Source organism: Pan troglodytes, chromosome 10, assembly GCF_028858775.2.
Source record: "Pan troglodytes isolate AG18354 chromosome 10, NHGRI_mPanTro3-v2.0_pri, whole genome shotgun sequence".
Lineage (NCBI taxonomy): Eukaryota > Metazoa > Chordata > Mammalia > Primates > Hominidae > Pan > Pan troglodytes.
The window spans coordinates 68,701,771-68,723,234 of record NC_072408.2 but is presented as its reverse complement, the minus strand read 5'-3'; the positions used below and the strand labels follow the sequence as shown (position 1 = coordinate 68,723,234).

Here is a 21,464-nt window from a genome sequence, read left to right as displayed (position 1 = left end):
AACTGTTCCTTAAATCATTAACTTACTTTGGATTCCTAATGTAACTGTGTTTGGTGATTTGGGTAATAGAATTTTGTTTTAAGTCACTATCTTTATTGGTATGATATACTTAAACTGGATTAGTTTGGATGTTATAGAAATGAAACAAAACTCTGATAATACTTGGTATCATCACCTCAAAATTGCTTTTCTAAAGATATTACATTTTTAAATATCTAGCAAAGAGCATTATAGGATGTTAGAACCAGAAGAAATCAAAATATGTGTTTTATTTTTCAAGTTGTTTTGTAATTTGTACATATCTATATTTCTCACTTTATTTCTCTGTCCTATATGCAAATAACTCTCAAACAAGTCCTCATTTGTAACACTGCTACCAATGAAGATTCCTAGCATGAGTCAATAATAACACTGGAGAATTTCAAATTCTTGAAGAAATTGGCCGGATATTGTATCTTTTGGAATTGGCTTAAGGCAAAGCTCATTACAACAGACTTAGTCAATAGATATGATATAAATTAACGAGGAACAAAATTCTGCCCATTTGTTCTCCTTAATCTGTGTTTAAATGCTTATCATTTTCCAAACACTTATTCTTGAATTTTAAAAAGAAAATTACAAGGTGTCATATGCCCTATTCTATCTTTCTAAAGTACTATAAATTCCCCAACTACTCGCTGCATTTTTATCAGCAAATTCTTTTTAAATAAATTTTTCTGTCAATAGCAGTTAAAGTATAAAATGTCTCCCTGGATGTATAATATACTACCCACTAAGAGAAAAGGCCCACCTAAATTAAGAAATGGCTTCACAAAATGCTTACAAATTCACTCTTTGAACACGTAAAAACAAACTGAATTTACAGAAATATTAACCTTTCTTTAATGTGGCTATAGCGTGCAAATCATTAAAAAAAAAGGCCATGTAGGTCAGGTGTGGTAGCTCACGCCTGTAATCCCAGCATTTTGGGAGGCCGAGGCAGGCGGATCACTTAAGGCCAGTAGAGACCTGCCTGGACAACATGGCAAAACCCCATCTCTACTAAAAATACCCAAAAAAATTAGCTGGGCATGGTGGCACGAGCCTGTAGTCGCAGCTACTCCAGAGGCTGAGGCAGGAGAATTGCTTGAACCCAGGAGGCAGAGGTTGCAGTGAGTCAAGATTGTGCCACTGCACTCCAGCCTGGGTGACAGCAGAGTGAGACTCAGTCTCAAAAAAAAGAAAAGGCCATGTACATTACTTTTTCAGAGTGTAAGCTTTACCACATATTGATCTGAGTGTGTAGAGAGATATGACACAACAGATTATTAAAAGACTGATGATGGCAAGATTTAATGACACCATAAACCCGGTGACAACTCCCATCCATTTTAAAAGAATTCCCCATGGATCTCAAGGTATTTAAGAAATACGAGACATTATATTGACTTTTTTCCAGAGAGGAACTGATGTTAACAGCTACTTAGAGATTTTAAAATTAAATACGTATATGGTAATGCAACAAATATTTATTAATATTTATGGAGCCAAGCGCTTTGAGATATTCAGTGGCAAAACAAAAAGATCCCTGCCTTCAAAGAACTTACAGTCTATCGGGGTAGACAGTTGATACACAATGGATACAATAGATAATAAATTATATTGTATGTAATAAGATTATATGGAGGAAGGAAAGGTAACACAGGGTAAAGCACATAGGAAAGACCAAGGTGAAATGCTAAACAGCATTATCATATGACCCAGAAATTCCATTGCTAAGTATATACCTAAAAGAATTTTTTAAAATATATATCTATACAAAATCTTGTACATAAATATTCACAGCTGCATTATTCATAATAGCCAAAAAGTGGAAACAATCCAAATGCCTATCAACTGATGAACGGATAAACACAATGGATCATATGTCTACAATGGAATAGTATTCTCAATAAACAGGAATGAAGTACTAACATGTGCTGCAACATGGATGAACCTTGAAAACATTAAGTAAAACAAGCCAGACACACAAAAGGACAGATGAATATTGCATGTTTTCACTTATACATGGTACCTAGAATAGGCAAATTCATAGAGACAGAAAGTAGACTAGAGGTTACCAGGGGCTGGGGTAAGGAGAGAATGGGAATTTATTTTCTAAAGGATACAGAGTTTCTGTCTGGGATAGTAAAAAAAAGTTCTGGAAATGCAGAGCAGTGATGGTTGCTCAACATTGTGAATGTCCTTAATATCACTGAATTATATCTTTTTAAACGGTCAAAATGATAAATTTTATGTATATTTTATCGCAATTTACTTTAAAAGGCACTAAAATCTGACTGTTAAGATGCCTACTAAGCAGTGAAATCCAGCTCACACCCAGCATCTTTGTTCTCTTTCTCCCATACCACACTCCCAGCAGCAGGCAGAAATCGGAGCCCTGCTCACAGTGATTTCCCCGGTAGCCAGATCTGGGCATTGCCACTTGCCGTCATGGATATAAATGATTAATCCTGATCCAAGGGGGCCAAATTCTATCACCTCATAATCTGAAGTTTAACAAGAGGGACACTGAATACAGAAATTGCTCCATTCAAGTCATGTAAATGATGGGACCCAAAGAGTAAGTCCTGCTATTGAGATTCCCAAAGCAGCCCTAGGTTCCTGCCTCTCCTGATGCTCAGTTGTTGAGCTCATCATTTTATTTCTTGGAGCTCCTCCAGTATTCTCACAGTAAATTTCCTTCTTTCCGTAAGCTGGTCAGAGATGGTTTCTGTTCCTCACCAACAAAGAACGTTACTTCTAACACAGTTTTTCAATTCTTAAACTTCATCCATGTGGGCAAAGTGATATCCAAGTATCCCCTGCTTTCCAAATCTTTAGAGCTTTTGAGATCAAATAGTAAGAATGAGGATAGCAAGGGATGCCTATAAATTATTTTCAAGAGTTCCAGGGCAATTCACTACAAGGTTTGCAAATAATTTAATTAAATGTGAGCTGCAACTTGAGTTGGTGAGTACTCTATTCTCTGAAATTTTTACAAATAATACACTTTGATTTGCCATTAGAAAATTAACAACTTTTAAACCAGTTTTCTTTTGGGTTTTTGTCAGGTTTTGTTTGCTTATCTGGTCATTTGAGCTCTCATCTTTAGTTCTGATGATCCACGTAAGTTTCCTACATAATGTGAAGAATCCTCTTTTCCTTAGTGATTATTTCATAATTAGTCATTACAGGATCTCAGAGAGCTAGAGAACTAGAAATTACTTCACTAAAAATCTAAGTTTTCTCTAGGACTCTGTCGAGGAAATCTCTGGGATAATCAATATATAATAAAAGTCCAGCATTTTGTAATCTGCACAAAGAAATTTTTATGATGATATTTGTACAGTGACTCAAACATCTCAGTGATAGATAGAACCTCATTAACACATAGTTGAATTCTAAGAATTCAGATTATGCATTGTTCACTTCCTTTAGTCTTCCCTGCATTCATGGGAATCTATCTATGGCTTTTTTAACATGTTAAAACACCAAAAGGAAAAGAGAGCATGATGGACTCCATATATACCAGAAGGGTATTCTATACCAAGTGGGAGACTCGTGTATGTGTGTGCTATATTAAGAACTATTAAAATAGTTCTTAATAGTTCATTAAAATAGTTCTTAATAGTTCTTAATATCTGATGAAAAGTTGTCCATATTGCCAATGTTTCCAGGCATTTATAAAATTCTAATTAAGTTCATGATTCATGAAGAAAAACTACTATGAAATACTAGGGATGGAAACAAATACAGGGAAAGGAGGTAAAAATATAATAGCCAAAGGCACTGGGTACTTCGCATAAATTTCTCCCAAGCAACTGCCAAGTTTCTTCCTGACTGGGCTTTATAGTACTAGCCTCATTATCTCAGGTCTCAGTAAATTCACCGCATGTGACAAGGATGGAATGCCGTCTTATTCTCAGAGGATATGAATCAAGCTTAAACCTTATGGAAAATAAGCATAAAATAGGTTCTCAGATTATTTCTTCTGTCTTTGCATATCTCAACAATATTGAATTGTTTGCTTTAGTTTTTTGGAGCTATTAAAATGGACAGTAAAATTTTACCAATTTTTTTAAATGAAAGAAAAAAGTACCAAGAATACATAATCAATCATGGGCATAGATTTGAGACAAATATTCTAATGATCCTTCCAAGTTCAGCGAAAATGCCACCTCCTCCTTGAAGCTCCCGCCAGGTCATCCCAATCAGGATAGAAAGAATCTGACTCTTCTGACTTTCTGTGGTACTGTTTTAATCATCTTTTGGGCATTTGGAAAAAAACAAAAATTGCCTGACATTGCAGTTACTCAATGCCAGTGTTACCTCCATTGCTAAAAAATTACTACAATAATTGCACAAATATTTATTAAACACCTACTATATACCAGCAATTTTGTCAGGTGCTGAGCATACAGGATTAAGAAGACAGTATCCATTCCTGACCTTGCAACATTTGCAACACTGAGAGCAAAAAAAGTGTCAAATGCCTTGATGTCTCCCACAGATCCTAGCCAAGAGTCATACTACAAATTCGCAAAGGAAGATTAAGTTTTTCAGATAACAATTAAAGTAACAATCCATTGAGATAATAATTAAAAACAGCTTAATATCTGGCATCTCTTTACACATATTGCCCGGCACACAGAAAGGGCTCAAGAAATATCTACTGAATGAATTAATGAGTCATTCTGAAGCATGCTTCAGCATAAACCACATCTCCAGGATAGTCACATGTGTCTTAATATGGACACATTTTCAATTGTATGATTAAAGTTTTGTCTAAAGAACCTGATATTTTAACTTATTCTTAATTCAAGGTTGGAAATCTTTGGATAGGTTGGTATAAACTATATAATAGCTACTGGTAACCCATTATTGATTTGAATTTTGAGAGAGCTAATCCATCTATTTCAAAGATAGTCAATAAAAACAGTTGATTAAATTTCAATTACACACACACACACAAATCTCCTCAAAAACTAACACTATAGAAGTTGACTCAAGCAATAAAAGTTTCATAGTGAGTACTAAGATTACTAAAACGAACAAGTCAGCCATGCTAAAATGCATACTTCTTAACATGTGTCAATAGACTTCTAAATTAAAGACTACCAATACTCTTCAACTTACAATGGGGTAACATCCCAATAAACCCATTGTAAGTTGAAAATATTCTTAGTCAAAAATTCATTTAATACACCTAACCTACCAAACAACATAGCTTAGCCTAACCTTCTTTACGTGTTCTCAGAACACTTACGTTAGCCTACACTGGGCAAATACAAAGCCTATTTTGTAATAAAAGTGTTGAATATCTCATGTAATTTATTGAATACTATACTGAAAGTTGAAAACAGAATGGTTATTTGAGTACTCTAATATGGTTTATACTGAATGAGTATTACTTTTGTACCATCATCAAGTTGAAAAATTGTAAATCAAACCATCAAACCATTGTAAATTGGTTATCATCTGTATACATTTACTACATGAGTTAAATCAACCAACTTAATTGCTCAGCATTACTGGTCAGACAAACATTTTTTCCACAATACACCTTAAAATATCAATAATAACCAGGAAAAAAAATTTCATGGTAATTATATGACTGTCTATTTCAGTAATAACAGTTTCTCAGTTTGTGGTTTTCCTCCACTGACCATAACTAGGAAAATAATTTATTTATGCTTTTTAATGTAAATATTGTTGATTAACAGTAATAAGAAATTGAAGAGTCCTTAAAAACCATTTTAGTTAACTTTCCTGGCTATAAAAGTAATAGATGTTTAATTTAAAACCATACATAAAACTGGGAAATACAGAAGAAATAAAAATTGAAATTAAAATCATCTACATACTCACCATAAAGGGTCAACCACTGCTAATATGCTGTTCTATTTTCCATATATATTGTTTTGAATATTTTTATTAAAATTGTGGTTTTCTAAAGCTATATATTTTTAAACATTCCCATCAAAGTCATCATGGGAGTAGAAGCATGACACCAAAAAATGCCATCAATACATTCAAAAGGCACAGTTTTATTCATTAAATAAATGAATGGGCTGGGCGCAGTGGCTCACACCTGTAATCCCAACACTTTGGGAAGCCAAGACAGGTAGATCACCTGAGGTTAGGAGTTTGAGACCAGCCTGGTCAACATGGCAACACCCTATCTCTACTAAAAATACAATAAATTAGCCGAATGTGGTGGCGCACACCTGCAGTCCCAGCTACTCCGAAAATTGAGGCACAGGAATGGCTTGAACCCAGGAGGCAGAGGTTGCAGTGAGCCAAGATCACGCCACTGCACTCCAACCTGGACAATAGAGCAAGACCCTGTCTCTGAAGAAAACTAAAAAATAAAAATAAGTGAATGAACAAATGAACGATCATTAAAATTTCATGTCTGATTATAACACAGTGATCTATTACCAAGTTCTGATATTTTAAAAACCATAAAATTCACTGTTATTATAGCATAAATCGGTCATAAAAGTCCACTGTTAATTCTTTTATATTTATATATGAAGACCCTCTGCCTGGAATTTAAGTTTTAAAGTTTGAGTCTATAGTATTCTGTCTATATTCTCTAAGTTATCTACACACTATCTGCATGAGAACAGTTACAAAAAAAAAAAAGTGTCATTGTGAAAAGCGCTACCTGTGCATAAAGAAAATGGCTCTGTTCCACCTAGAATAAAGCCAAGCAGTTACCTCTGAATTCTCTTCTATCAAAGCCAAGCCATCAGGGCTCTTGAGGAGGGGTGGTTGTTTACTTGACTGAGCTCTCATTGCCAGAGGGGGCTGAAAAGCTGTTACGGTATTTATAGAATGACTTTTAGGTTTAAGAAATAGTCACCCTTTCAGCTTAAAATATACTTTATGTTCATCACTTCAGAAACTCTCTTTGTACTTAATTTCAAGTTCCACAACATCACACTTCTAACACTTAGACTTTCCAAAACAACTCAGTATTCAAGCTTCTGTCATCTTCTTCCTCCACAGTGAACACACATGCAAATGTCCAATGGACTTTTAGATATATTTATCACATTATCATATGCCTTAGCCAAAACAAAGCTAAGCTTATATGCCTGGTTATGGCAGGAAACAACAGCCATCATTTGGAAGAGTTCTGTTTGGAAGATACTAAACATCTTATACAAAAATAAAAGTTAACTATAACCATTCCAAGCTTCATGTACAAACTCCCCACTGATCAAAAAGTCCTATTGAGGCTGGGTGTCATGGCTCACACCTGTAATCCTAGAACTTTGGGAGGCTGAGGTGGAGGGATCGCTTGAGCCCAGGACTTCAGGGTTGCAGTGAGCTGTGGACAAGCCTCAAGAAAAAAAAAAAGTCCTATTGAGGAAAATATTTTTAAAACTGTAATAAGAACAGCATAATTAAATAAGATAAATCAAATCTACAACTATTTAAACATCAAAATGTTTAGCAGGAAAAAAGATCAGGAAGAGAAATTTGAGGGACTATAATTGGGAATAGTAAAATGTAAACAGTTACACAGTCTCATTCTTCTGAGGAATTAAGTCAGAATTACAAACTGTGTGACCCCCTCCCTATCACCCTACCAGACATCCATCCCTGAACATGGAAACAAAGGAATTGAAAAGTTAATTGCATTGGCCAAAATCAAGCAGGAAGTAAAAATAAGGGCTCCAATCCTCTGTCACTCTGACTAAGAGACTATGATGATGATGCTTACGATGCTTTGAAGTCAGAGCATCAATTGGTAGTCACCTGATAGTTACTGAGACCTTAACTTCTAGGTGTTGGTTCTGAGGCGATCCTGAGAAGAAACCTCAAGGCAAAGGTGGCTATCACTTAAACATACATATACCGATGTACACACACACACACACACATATACACACTTTTCATTTACGAACCCCTCAACCATGCTGAGAACAGCCAAGGAAGGACCGATGCACCTTACACTGATTCTACTAACCCACTATCCCAAGAATTCTGCTATGCTCAGTCCCTACTCTGTGGTACCTGACCATTGGTCAAGTTGACGTACACAGAAATGTGAATATCTGTTGTCATCAGATGTGGCAGCAACAAGAAAGACAAATCCTAGTATAGAAAAAATGGAAGGAGGAGAAAGGGACAATCAACACTACATTTGAAAGTGGACAGCACATCCCAAGACTCCCTCCTTCACCTTTAAAAGAGACACAAAAACTATAACCTTAAGACATGCCAGTAGAAAATAAAAATAGTTTATTTAAAATATATTCACCATCTTCATCCAATAGGATTTAAAGCATTTGTCCATAAGTCAATACAAGTATTTCTTAAATTGATTCTTTAGATGAAAATTTAAATTAGGAAATACAAAGCAGGCCCCTTTGCACTTACACAGAGAAAAGAACAATAACTGTAACTCGGCTTGCAACAATTCAAGATTCAGAAACATCTAGTAAATACAGGTAAAGGATAATGGGGAAAAAAGGAGAAATGCCAATCTTTGCAACTAGGGCATTCAAATTTTGCACAAACAGACTGATAAATCAACCTGAGAAGCTGGGTCACAAAGCCTAAGAAAATCCTCCCACATCTCCAGTCAGAGGGGCCTCCAAGAGAGGTCTGGTAAACTCAAATATAGTGAAACTCCATGACTTTTCCAGCTGAAAAATTCATTACCTTATGGCAAAAATTCCCAGCAACTACACAATAACAATGTATATCATCCAAAACTTATTTACATGCTAAACACTGAAATCAAACAAGATTTATTTGCAAATAAATGTCTATTCATTATCTTGAAATACTGTGTAAACTCAGTTCTCATTAAACACCTTGCTAAGCTGACTTTGAAAAAACATCATGCTACTAGCCATCATGCATGGCTGAAGAGCTAAAATGGAAATCAAAAACTTTTAGTCTAATTTTTAGCTCCCCCGTTGCGTTTTTAATATGACAGTGGAATAAATTGTCACTAAATATATACAGTGTCAATGTCTCCAATCTGATTCACTTTAACAATTCATACGCCTTTGAATAAAATGTGCAATTTGACATGCAAAAATATAAGCATAATGTAGATTTTCCTAGCAATTTTCTAAAAAAGAAATCTTTTCTTTCTGTCTCTATCACTTGTTTTTATAATACCCCCAGGGGGATGGGCCACAGCATCTTCTCTCCTTCTTAGTTTTCAGGAAGACATACTGACATGAAAAGAGAATAAATGATAGGAACAAGGCCATATGGCTAATTAGCAGCAGACCTGGAACAACAGACCTCCAACTAACAGAAGAGAAAGAAAATTCAACTAGAGAGATGCACTCTGTCTTTGAAGCAGAAAGTGTACAAATAATGACCCCACAACAAGACAATGAGAAATCACAACTACCACTCTGCTTTGGTTTCATAGCCCTAAAACCAACTTGCAAAATAAAATATCTACCAATTGTACTCCGAGGTAAAAAATAGGGAGTGCTACCCCTACATGTACCTAGATAAGATTTCACGTGGCACAGACATATGTTCCCATGAGTTTTATAATTCCTAAAAATCTGAGCCCAGTGTGATTCCACAGCCTTAAGAAAGTACTAAAACCAAGCATGACGGACCATTAAAAAACTGCAATGTCACAGACAGAAAGCAGAGGGAACAAAATCATGAATCAGTCTGACTTCTCAGGATAAAAGCATCAGATGTTATATTCCATGGCCTTAATTAAGCCATTATGAAATTAAATGGGATTATTTCTCAATAGCTGAAACTTTTTCACCCCGAATTTTAGGAAATTATTTTATTTATGGATTCCCAACCTTGAAAACCACCCACATGTTAATAAAAATCGATGAGATGAGTGCAAAATACGTCAGTTTAAATTAGGATAAAGTAGCTTGGTTTACTTATCAAAGCCAAAAGTCAGTTTTAGCATCTTATCTAACAACTGCCACAGAAATACATACTCTGATGGCTGGAGGTACAGAGTAGAGGACCGCAAGGAGCCGTGGGCAAACCTACAGCCCTGGGCACAAGAGCCACATAGTTTTGTTGAGATGGAAGACTTATGGTCAGGAAAATAAATTCACTTCTTTCTTCCTAAGTTTCCTCTTCTCTCTTATATGAATTTTAAATGTAATACTTAGAAGAATAGCAAATGAACAGCATGATTTCTTTAGAAATTAAATGAGCCTTTTTCAATGACGTGCCAGATGCTTTCTGAAAGCAACTTTCAAGTGTTTGCAACATTATTTGCATATCCCACATACAGCAGAATTTGGAAATGTTCATTAATAAGATAATGATTTCAGGTTTAATTTTTTGATATTCCCAATTTTTTATTATAAAAAAATTAACGCTTTCTGCACTGCCCTGTTTTCAAAGTAGAAAACTGCTATATTTTTATGCATCATAAAAATTTGATGCACATTTGTCAAATGAGATTTCATAGCACCTTTTTGTTTTTAGACAGGGGCTCTCTCTGTCACCCAGGCTGGAGTGCAATGGTGTGATTGTTGCTCCCTGCAGCCTTGACCTCCCAAGCTCAAGTGACCATCCCACCTCAGCCTCCCAAGTGGCTGAGACCAGCTGGGACCACAGGCGTGCACCACCACACCTGGCTAATTTTTTATATTTTTTGTACAGACAGGGTCTCCATCTGTTGCCCAGGCTGGATCACGGCATTCTTAATTTTACAGTTTGTCTTATTCTATAAAGAGATTCACTTCACCCAGGACCCATTTAAGTCCTAGGCTCACCATGCTTCCCTTGAGTATCCTTTGGACACTATTCCAGTGAAGGCCAGGAAACTGCACCAGGGCACATCAGCAATGACTTTTACTACAACTGTCCTTTGAAAAGATGTTCAGAAGCAAGTACCAGGAGGGAGGCATGGTCATATCCAACCTCTGACTTCTGAAGTACTACAAAGTTATCTGAAACTCTGAGCAGTCTATCTCAGAAAAAGAATATCCAATCAAAGCACCAGGTTTCACCAATAGCAGCATTTCTTTTTGTTTTGTTTTGTTTGTTTTTTTGAGGCAGAGTCTCGCTCTGTCCCCCAGGCTGGAGTGCAGTGGCGCAATCTCAGCTCACTGCAACCTCTGCCTCCCAGGTTCAAGTGATTCTCCTGCCTCAGCCTCCCGAGTAGCTGGGACTACAGGCGTCCACCACCACGCACAGCTAATTTTTGTATTTTTAATAGAGATGGGGTTTCCCCATGTTGGCCAGGCTGGTCTCAAACTCCTGACCTCAAGTGATCTGCCCGCCTTGGCCTCCCAAAGTGCTGGGGTTACAGGCATGAGCCACTGTGCCCAGCCCAATGGCAGCATTTCTAAAGACCCTTCTTCACCTTAGAATCTAGCAGCACGAAGGCTTTGTCATATTTACTTCAACAAGACTCAGTTCATTAATAGAAAAATAATATATTGCACAAATGCATACTAAGGAAGCTCAACCTTCAAAACACCAACAAAAAAGTTGAATACAAATCAGAGATATTTACACAAATGTATATTGTACATTAAAGGTTATTCTAGCTTATTTTTCTCAAGGTTTAAAGATTATTATGTATAACCAAAGGAAAGCACTCTTGGCTGGGAATCTGGAGACAGGATTAGAGTTCCAGGTTTTGGCATTAATGCCCTCTCTTTCCTGGGTTAGTCACTTCATTTCTCTTAACCTCAATTCCTAATCTCTAAAATGATCAGGGTCGACTCCACAACTGTCAAACTTGTAGCTTCCTGATATGCCATCTATATAGTCCTTCTGGTATTTGTTTTATAAGTTATCCATAAGCATACATTTGCTGAATTAGACACTAAAAAAAAAGTTCTTTTCTTTATCTAGGTTTTATACTCTATTCCTAGTCCTTGTTATTATTTTGTCCACAAATATAACTATGGCTCACCGTCACCAAGGCAATGATAATTACTACAATAGCTAACACATCAGTGCTTATACTGTGCCAGGTACCATGCTACTCACTTTACATATATTAATCTCTTCTTCCTCACCACAACCCTATGAGGTAGAAACCATGCCTATTCCCATTTGTAGAACTGAGGAGACTGGGGCACAGAGTTTATGTAACTTTCCCAAGGTCATAAGGTTTACAAGTGGAAGCGCCAGAATTCAAACCCCAAGTATTCTGTCCATGGAACCCCCTCTGCTTAACTACTACATCACACACACACACCTGGAGAGTCTACGGAGGGTGAAGAGCAGCAGAGTCCACCTGCAAAATGTTGCTGGAGGCCCAGAAACTGAACTTGTATCATGAATGATCTCAAAAACAGTGGTAGCTCATGATTCACAAACCCAGCAGAAGCGCTTGGCACTAACGTGTTTTTCCTACCACGCTTTAGTTGCATAAGAAAGTAACACTGATGGAAAAGGGATTGAATTAAATCTACCTCCCTTCTTTCACTCATTAGGGGGAATGCACAAGTAACAGGAACTGTGGAAGTACTGGTGACTTCCACGTCCCAGTGTTTGGTAGGCAGCAGTCCGTTATAACACAGCTCGAAGTCACTGTCCCGGGTCGTTGCAGGTTAAGTCATCTGCCCCAAAGCCTAACAGCTGAAAACAGTAGCCAGACAAGAGTGGAAACACCAGTTCCACAGCCTGAAATGTAGGGCGGGGGGACCTAAGTGTTGAAACAACGAGGTAACAAAAAATTTCCTGTGCATCAAAATATACTGCAGCGTGCAATTAAACTGCACACTGCTATTCCCAATCAGAACAGAGAAAACAAGGAAGTCCTATTTAACCATTTGGCACACTGTTTTATATATAAATATATATATATTCTACATAAAATATATAAATATATATTCTACATAAAATATATAAATGTATATTCTACATAAAATATATAAATATATATTCTACATAAAATATATAAATATATATTCTACATAAAATATATAAATATATATTCTACATAAAATATATAAATATATATTCTACATAAAATATATAAATATATACTACATAAAATATATAAATATATATTCTACATAAAATATATAAATACATTAATATATATTTCCCTCATTCATAAGCATAAATATATACATATATGTGTATATATATATATTTTTCCCCCCATTCAACTCGAATCTCAAGAACTCTTCACTTGGCTAAATCCCAAGAGAGGCTCTGCATTTCAGTGGGCCAAGGCCTGGGAAGGGGAGATAGCAGGTCTGAGTTCTAGAACCCAGGAAGCCCTCAGAGACGTCCAAGGGCCACAGCGCTGCAGATGCCCCTAGGGCTGCCCAGGCCAGTGGGGCGAGTCCTGGTTCGGCAAGGCCAAAAGGAAACTGCTCCAGCGAAGAGGGGACGGTGAGCTCCTCCCGCAGGACAACGCCACACTTTGGCTCACCACATCGCTTGAGTTTCATGTCCAAGGCCACGGACTTTTATCGACTGCTCTTTCAAACCCGGCACTGAGAGACCAGGGGCTGAGGACGGTAGCGAGAAACGGTGGAAAAGGGGGGTGTTTTGTTTTACCTTCCAGGGAAAACAAGCACACATTTTAATCAAAACAACCCAGGGAGAAGCCAGCGAAGACCTCTTCGCCGGGCCCGTCTCCGGGCTTCTGAATCACTTCCTCCTTTCTGATGTGTCTCTGAGCTTGAGATTACGAAGTTGCTGAGAAAGTCTTGCCTCTCAGGGCAGCTTCCTGCGAGCGGGCGAGCGAGAGAGCGGAGCGCACGGCGCTGTCCGCGGGCGCCGACCCTGCCCGGCCGGGCCACCACGCGCGGCAGCGGGAGGACCGGGCGGCGGAGGAAGGACAGGGACTGGTTCCCAGGACCCGGAGCGCGAGCGCTGCCCAGCCCTCGTCTCCCGCTTACCCCAAGGTGCTGATGAAGCCGTTGACCGAGCCCTCCGCGTACAGGGACACGATGTCCCCTATGTAGAGGAAGCTGGACATTTTCTCAGTCATGCTGCTTCATGTTCCACAGTGGACGTCCCTCCTCTTCCCTGCGCCCTCGCCGCCCTCTCTCCAGGGAGCCGCCGCGGCAGAAGCGGATCGGAGCGCGGGACTACAGCGGCCAAGAGCCGCGGCGGAGGGCACGGCCCGAGCCACTGAGCGTCGCGGCTCAGCCGTGCGTGCGCGCCGGGGAAGCCAGACCGGGGCCAAACCGCAGCTGCGGACACCCCGCGAAGAGCGCAGCCCAGGCGCCCAGAGAAGCCGCAGCCGCCGCCGCCTCCCCGGCAGGTTTCCTGTTCCTTTCTGAAGTTTTCTCTCCAACACCTTTGCTCCTCCTCCTCCTCCTTCCCTCTCCGCTCCCCACTCCGTGTCCACTCCCTGCTCTGCGACCCGCTGCGGCCGTCACAGCCGCCCGGCGGGAGCTGGAAGTGGCCGAGCCCCCTCGGTCCCCTCAGGGGAATTTTTGGACCAGGTGCGGGTGCCCAATGGGCGAGGGGGAGGAGAGGAGCCCTGGAGAGGTGGGGGGGGCGGCCAATCAGGGAGCAGCGGCCGGGGGCGGAGCTGGGCCGGGGCGGGGCGACCCTCGGGAGGCCGGGCCACCCGGGAAGCCTCTGCTGCCGCCGCACCGGCCCGCGCGGGGACGCGACGCTGGGCGGCGCTGGAGGGGCGGCGGGGGACCCCGGCGGGGGAGCGGGCGCGTGCGGCCGCCCTGGAGAGGCCGGACCGGAGGCGCGACAGTCGCTGCCTGGGAACGCGAAGAAGCTTGATGGGGGCAGGGAGGGTGAGAGGTGGCGGCCGGGCGAGCGCACTGTAGGACCCGGGCACAATGGAGAGAGCCCCCGAACTGGTGGAGATGAAAAGGTGGAGCCCCAGCGGGGTGGGTAATTTGCCGGCCAAGGAAGAGTAGGCGTTGAAGTAAAGGAAAAAAATACAAATAAAAAATAAATGCATGATGAAGAAAGTAGAAGAGAGGAAGGAAGAGAGTGAGGGAAGGAGGATGATCTCGATTTCGTTATGTAGTTTGGGTGGTCTTTTTCCTCTTCTTTTCTCAAGTACGCGGCGTTAATGAAACTCGACCCGTCCGCTGATGTCCAGGTGGACACGAGCCTCCAAGGAGGTAAACGTCACTTGGGCAAGCCAGTTTTTGTAGCCAACCTTCAGCGGTGAGGGCTCAGTGGAGCTGAGCTTTAAGCCTCCGAGGCCGCGCCTCCTGCGCTTCCTTAACTCCAAGCCGAGGTTAACCTTCCCACCCCCATCAGCCCAAGGTCCCCGGCTCAAGACAGCCCTGGCTTGTTTACGTCTAAAGCTGCTGACTCTTAAAGCTCCAGCCGTTATAAGCAAAACGCAGCTAGACACTTTTCCACGCCTTCTCTGTTGCTTCTGTAGCCCTCTTCTTAGAACATGATTTTAAAAGCCTTTTGCTCTTCCCTTCTAGAACACACAGTGGAGGCAAACTGTATGGCGGTTTTGATACCAGCCACCTAATTTAAAAGTGCTACATAAGTAATCCCCACAGAGCAAAGTTTGTAGAAAGGCAGAGGAACTTGGGGTGTGCAGAAGCATGTTGTGTCAAATTGTGCAGCTGACCAAAATGTAACTTACGGTCAGATGTCTTACATGTCTTACAGTTCAAAGATGGTTTAGATTGAGACTTACAATCACATAATAGAAAATGAAAGAATTAGCCCAGAATTCAAAAGGCCAGGCGCAGCGACTCACGCCTGTAATCCCAGCACTTTGAGAGGCTGAGGCGGGAGGATCACTTGGGGTCAGGAGTTCAAGACCAGCTTGGCCAACATGGCGAAACCCCATCTCTACTAAAAATACAAAAATTAGCCGGACGTGGTGGCACAGGCCTATAATCCCAGCTACTCTGGAGGCTGAGGCAGGAGAATTGCTTGAAGCTGGGAGGCAGAGGTTGCAGTGAGCAGAGATGGCGCCACTGCACTCCAACCTGGGCGACAGAGCGAGACTCCGTCTCAAAAAAACAAAAGTTTGTGTTTAAAAAGCCTGCTAGATAGAAGGGAATAGACACTGAATCCAGGAAACACCAGTGCAAAGCCTGTGTGTGTTGAGATAAACTGGACCCAGTCATTGTAATAGCATGCAGCTGACAGATCTCCTTTTATGTGTCCTCCTTTGTAAAAAGTTACTTGACAACTTAGAAATGCCTGTTACATAATCCAGCCCTTCTCTGTCTACACACATTATATCACTGTTGGGGGCCACCAAGACATTGGGCATAGGAGTTATTAAAAAGCTGAGACAGAACAACATAGTGACCCTGGAAATGGAAGTTTCTGTTTATCCAAGAGATCTGTGCATTACATTGTATTGTTCCCCATATTGCACGGCACTACTGTGCTATACATCCAGTGGATGCTCAATTATTGATCAAAATCATGAATGATCTTTGTTTTAAGTCACAAACTATCTGTGGCCAACACATACAAAATGAGTAGTGGTTGGCCAGGCACGGTGCCTCACGCCTGTAATCCAAGCACTTTGGGAGGCAGAGGTGGGGGGATCACCTGAGCTTAGGAGTTTGAGACCAGCCTGGCCAACATGGTGAAACCCCGTCTCTACTAAAAATACAAAAACGTTAGCTGGGTGTGGTGGTGGGTGCCTGTAATCCCAGCTACTTGGGAGGCTGAGGCAGGAGAATCGCTTGATTCTGGGAGGTGGAAGTTGCAGTGAGCCGAGATCGCGCCATTGCATTCCAGCCTGGGCAACAAGAGCGAAACTCCATCTCGAAAAACAAAACAAAATGAGTAGTGGTTGTTTATGCTAATGAACAGGTGCAAACTTCAAACCGTGTGCCCAAATTATTGATCAAAATTGTGAATGATCTTTGTTTCAAGTCACGAACTATCTGCGGACAACACACACAAAATAAGTAGTGGTTGTTTATGCTAATGAACAGGTGCAAACTTCAAACCATGTACCCAAATCCAATGTCTTCCTTCCTCTTCACCCTGTCCCCACCACCCACCACTCAACACCCACAGAGGTATCCAATATAGTCTGGGGACTGGAGCTGGTCACTCTTCTGTGTTGGCATGGAAAAGATGGTTAGCTGGCCACAGAGAGGTGGCCTAAGGGGTGGCCAAGTGATTCATACGAAGTCTTGGGATCACTTTTTATTTGTTTCTCTACCTAGTTCTTCCTTTCTATTATCTCAAATATGTCTCTTTTTCACCTTCCCCTATATCATTGCCCTCTCCTACACAGTTGCCTGTTTCCACCCTTCCAGTCTCTCCCACTTGCTATCCCATAGCAAGCCAGAGCTTTATACTTACAAAGTTGATCTCATCAAAACTGCTCAAACCTCCAATGACAGCTTATTGTCTACAGTAAGGCCTACCTGCTGATGTGAGTGTTAGATGTGAATGTCAGTCACTCTAAATAGACTCTCCTATACTGAGAATATGAGACAGTTTGCCAAACCCTCACTCACCATGTCCTGTATTCCACACCATCCATGATCTGGTCTCCTTCTCCTTTTACAACCTGAGTTTCTGCCCTTCCATTCCTGGTATTCAGGAAAGCCAGACTTTGCACATGTAACCTGGCACTTTTAGTCTCCATGTCTTTGAGTGTGATGTTCCCTCTGCCAGAAGTTCCTCTTCTCCCTTCTCACACCTCTGCATGCCCAAGCTCTACTTCCCCAGTGGAACTTCCTATATACTGCCAAGGCAAAGTTCTACCTCCTCCTGAATTCCCATAGCCAGGCCAACTTGCCCCCTAACATTCGTGGGTTTCCATGCCGAGAGTATCAGAGGCCCTTATTACATAGTCTAAATATTAAAGGTTGCTAATTAACTAATAAACTGTAAAAGGTGGTGTAGTGTAGAGAGAGTTGGCCCATGTTTCCAGCTTCTGTCTCTATACTTGGGGAAATGAATTTATGTATGAGATTCTGGGATCTTGGACACTCAGGACACAGTTTAGAAGCTAGAGGAGGAAGTTCAGGCTTCTGGTGAGCGTGTCCTCTTAATCCAGAAGATCCTGTAAAACTCAGAGCCCAGGTCAGGGACTCAGTTGCCTGGTCTAAGGGCACATACCTTTTAAGGTACCTCTCAACACTTTCCACCTTGCCTTCTTGTTATATCTGTACATCTTGAGTCTTACCAAACTAGAAACATCCTGAAAATGAGAACAGTGTCTAATTCATGTTTTACCCCTCATGGGGACTAGCAGTACCCATTTATGACTTCAATAAATATTTGATAGATAAATGAAATAATAAATAATGTAGAATTTTTGAATGCTTAAATATTTTTATTACTTTGGATGATGAGAACAGTCCACCAAATGATATTCAAAAAGTCTCCCGTGCTGAGACTATGAGTCACTTCAGCAAAAGCCCAAGTTATCATGCCCTAAAAAACCCATAGGGAGAGATAATAAATAGAGCAGGGTGTAATATTTGAAATGTTTACTCCCAAAGGATTGCCTATATTAAAAATAAGGTTTCAGTAACGAGTTCTTCTAGCGGAGATGTTTTCAGGGTAATTTACATTCAGTGTTCACTTGGATATCCTCAGATCAACACTAGAAGTGAAAGGGTTTGCAATCTATTATCTGTCAACTGAGTGTTTTGTGAATCCCTTTTCTTACTCCCTGCCTTGTAATAAATATAATCTTTTTTTGAGATGGAGTTTTGCTCTTCGTTGCCGAGGCTGGAGTGCAGTGGCACGATCTCGGCTCACTGCAACCTCCGCCTCCTGGGTTCAAGCAATTCTCCCACCTCAGCCTCCTGAGTAGCTGGGATTACAGGCACCTGCCACCACGCCTGGCAAATTTTTGTATTTTTAGTAGAGATGGGGTTTCATCATGTTGGCCAGGCTGGTCTTGAACTCCTGACCTCAGGTGATTTGCCCACCTCAGCCTCCCAAAGTGCTGGGATTACAGACGTGAGCCACTGCGCCTGGCCTAAATATAATTTTTAATAGTAACTGGTTTATTGAGCAGTCTGCTTCATGAGGTGCAAATAAAATATGGGGTTTTAAATCATTCCTTTTCAACAAAGGGAAATGTTCTATCAAATCTACATGTTCTGTCTTTTAATAATATTTCAAGGAGAGCTCTTAGATTTAGAGTCATTGTCATTTTCGGTTATTAAAAATACACACACGGCCGGGTGCAGTGGCTCACGCCTGTAATCCCAGCACTTTGGGAGGCCAAGGCGGGCAGATCACCTGAGGTAGGGAGTTCGAGACCAGCCTGGCCAACATGGTGAAACCCCATCTCTTCTAAAAATACAAAAATTAGCGGGGTGTGGTGGTGCATGCCTGTAATCCCAGCTACTCGGGAGGCTGAGGCATGAGAATCACTTTAACCCACGAGGTGGAGGTCGCAGTGAGCCGAGATCACGCCACTGCACTCCAGCCTGAGTGACAGAGCGAGACTCTGTCTCGAAACACACACACACACACACACATTCCAGACTTCCTTAGATCAATAGGCCAGCATCAGGGAGGGATGTGGTCTGCTCTTTTACTCCTTCCCATACATCTTCACATTTTAGCTTCTTGGGTGTTGGGAAGGGAATGCAGGATCAGGATGAAATGAGAAAACATATCATTCTGACCTGGGTTTGCGATTTCAGTCCTCACAACTCCACTGCTCATCTAGTAAACTCTGACTGGTTGCAGAGGCCTTCTTGTCAGGTGGTTGTCAAATAGCAGTTCTATGCTCGGCATGTGGATGAAGATTTTAAAAGCTCTGAAAGGCCTCGCAGTGCACAGTTCTTCGAAGTGGGAGAGCTTGCCCCAGCCTGACTTCTTCCCAACCCCTTCAGCTCCACCCCTGACACTATTATCCACAGGCCAACAAACCTCTTGGGTGGGTTCTAGCAAGTCTGGCCTCCTTTTGACCATAAGAGATTTAGGCAGGGTCAGCTTCATGGTGTTGCAACCTGTGCAATAGCACAGGGCCCCATGATAGGTTTGATGTTTTGTTGGTGCTATCCTGAAATTCTTGATTATTTTTTAACAAGAGGCCCCACAATTTTATTTTGCACTGAGCCATGAAAATTTATGTAGGTAGTTCTGGATACAGGCATCCTTACCATGCCAAAGACTGGGCATGTAAACGGCTCCACTGATCCCCCTCATTCCATCAGTCTTTCTATCAATCTCCAATTCCTTTTTCCCTACTCAGATCAACAAATCTGACATACCAAATCACTTCCAATTAGAACATCCAAGGCCAGGCTCTTGTAGGTGAGAGGTGACAGTGTGCTGGCAACCCTAGCTCACTCTCAGTGCCCACTCTGGCTGCGCTTGAGGAGCCCTTCAGCCAGCCGCTGCACTGTGGGAGCCCCTCTCTGGGCTGGCCGAGGCCGGAGCCAGCTCCCTCTGCTTGCTGGGGGGTGTGGAGGGAGAGGCGCGGGCGGCAACCGCGGCTGTGGTGCGCTTGCAGGCCAGCATGAGTTCCGAGTGGGCGTGGGCTGGGCGGCCCTGCACCCGGAGCGGCCGGCCAGCTCCGGCCCCGGGCAATGAGGGGCTTAGCACCCGGGCCAGCAGCTGCGGAGGGTGCGCCGGGTCCCCCAGCAGTGCCAGCCTGCCAGCTCTGTGCTCGAATTCTCACAGGGCCTCAGCTGCCTCCCCGTGGGGCAGGGCTCGGGACCTGCAGCCCGCCATGCCCGAGGAAAAATCTCTGCTACTCCTCACTAGGCCAAAAATGAACGACTCTGCTAATTCACCATAATCAATTTGTATTCAGTGTGGAGAGTTTTGTGAATTTGCTCTCTAATAAATATACATTAGTCACGTATACCTCCTGTTGTGAAATGTTGGACTAAAAATGTGTCCTTAAGGCCTCTGGGTCAAAGCTAAAAGGAAAAAGGTGGGCGGGATAGGGGAGAATGTAACCATCTCAGCCACTATCATCTTAACACTCCTGTGAGACAGATCCTGTGGCCATTTCCCCTATACCCAGCCACCTTTCCCCCATAGTGTAACAGCCCAGTGGGGTTAACCCCACCCCCAACTCCAAGCATGGTTCTTAACTAGGCTAAACCAGTGTTTCTCAAGCTTTAGTACACATAAGAACCGCCTGGAGAACTTGTTAAAACACAAATCCTTGGGCCTTAGCTCCTGAGATTCTGATTTAGCTTGTCTTGGTGGGGACTTACTAACATTCCTGAAGGGGGTGATTGTATGTCGGTAGGGGTTGGGGAGAAGAGGTTGAAACAAACCTTGGCTAGTGGCTCAGAAAATGATCTGTTTTTAATTTTTATTTTGAAATAACCTCAAGCTTACAGAAATAATCTCCAATTTACAGAAAAGTTATAAGAATACCTGTGACCTAAATTCAGTAATTTTTATAATTTGCCACATTTGTTTTATCACTGCCTTTACACACGTACGCATGCAATTTATTTTCAGAACCATTTGAGTGTAGGTTGCATACATCATGCCCTATTGCCTTTTAATACTTCATGTATACCTAAGAACAAAGATATAGCCAAAGAACAACCATCGAGTTCAGGAAATTTAACTCTGATATA

At 41.6% G+C, this 21,464-nt stretch overlaps 1 protein-coding gene across 12 annotated transcripts in view; it reads right to left on the bottom strand.

The window, feature by feature from the left end:
- Window positions 1–14,459, bottom strand: part of ITPR2 (inositol 1,4,5-trisphosphate receptor type 2) — a 499,386-nt gene extending 484,927 nt beyond the window's left edge. For all 12 annotated transcript variants that reach the window (XR_010148345.1, XM_063786880.1, XM_016923764.4 and 9 more), the window contains exon 1: window positions 13,869–14,459. Coding sequence is in view for 11 of the 12 variants with exons in the window: in XM_063786880.1 (XP_063642950.1) it covers window positions 13,869–13,960 (92 nt within the window). In the remaining variant the exon portion in view is untranslated. The remainder of the gene's footprint in view (window positions 1–13,868) is intronic.
- Between the last annotated feature and the right edge of the window lie 7,005 nt (window positions 14,460–21,464).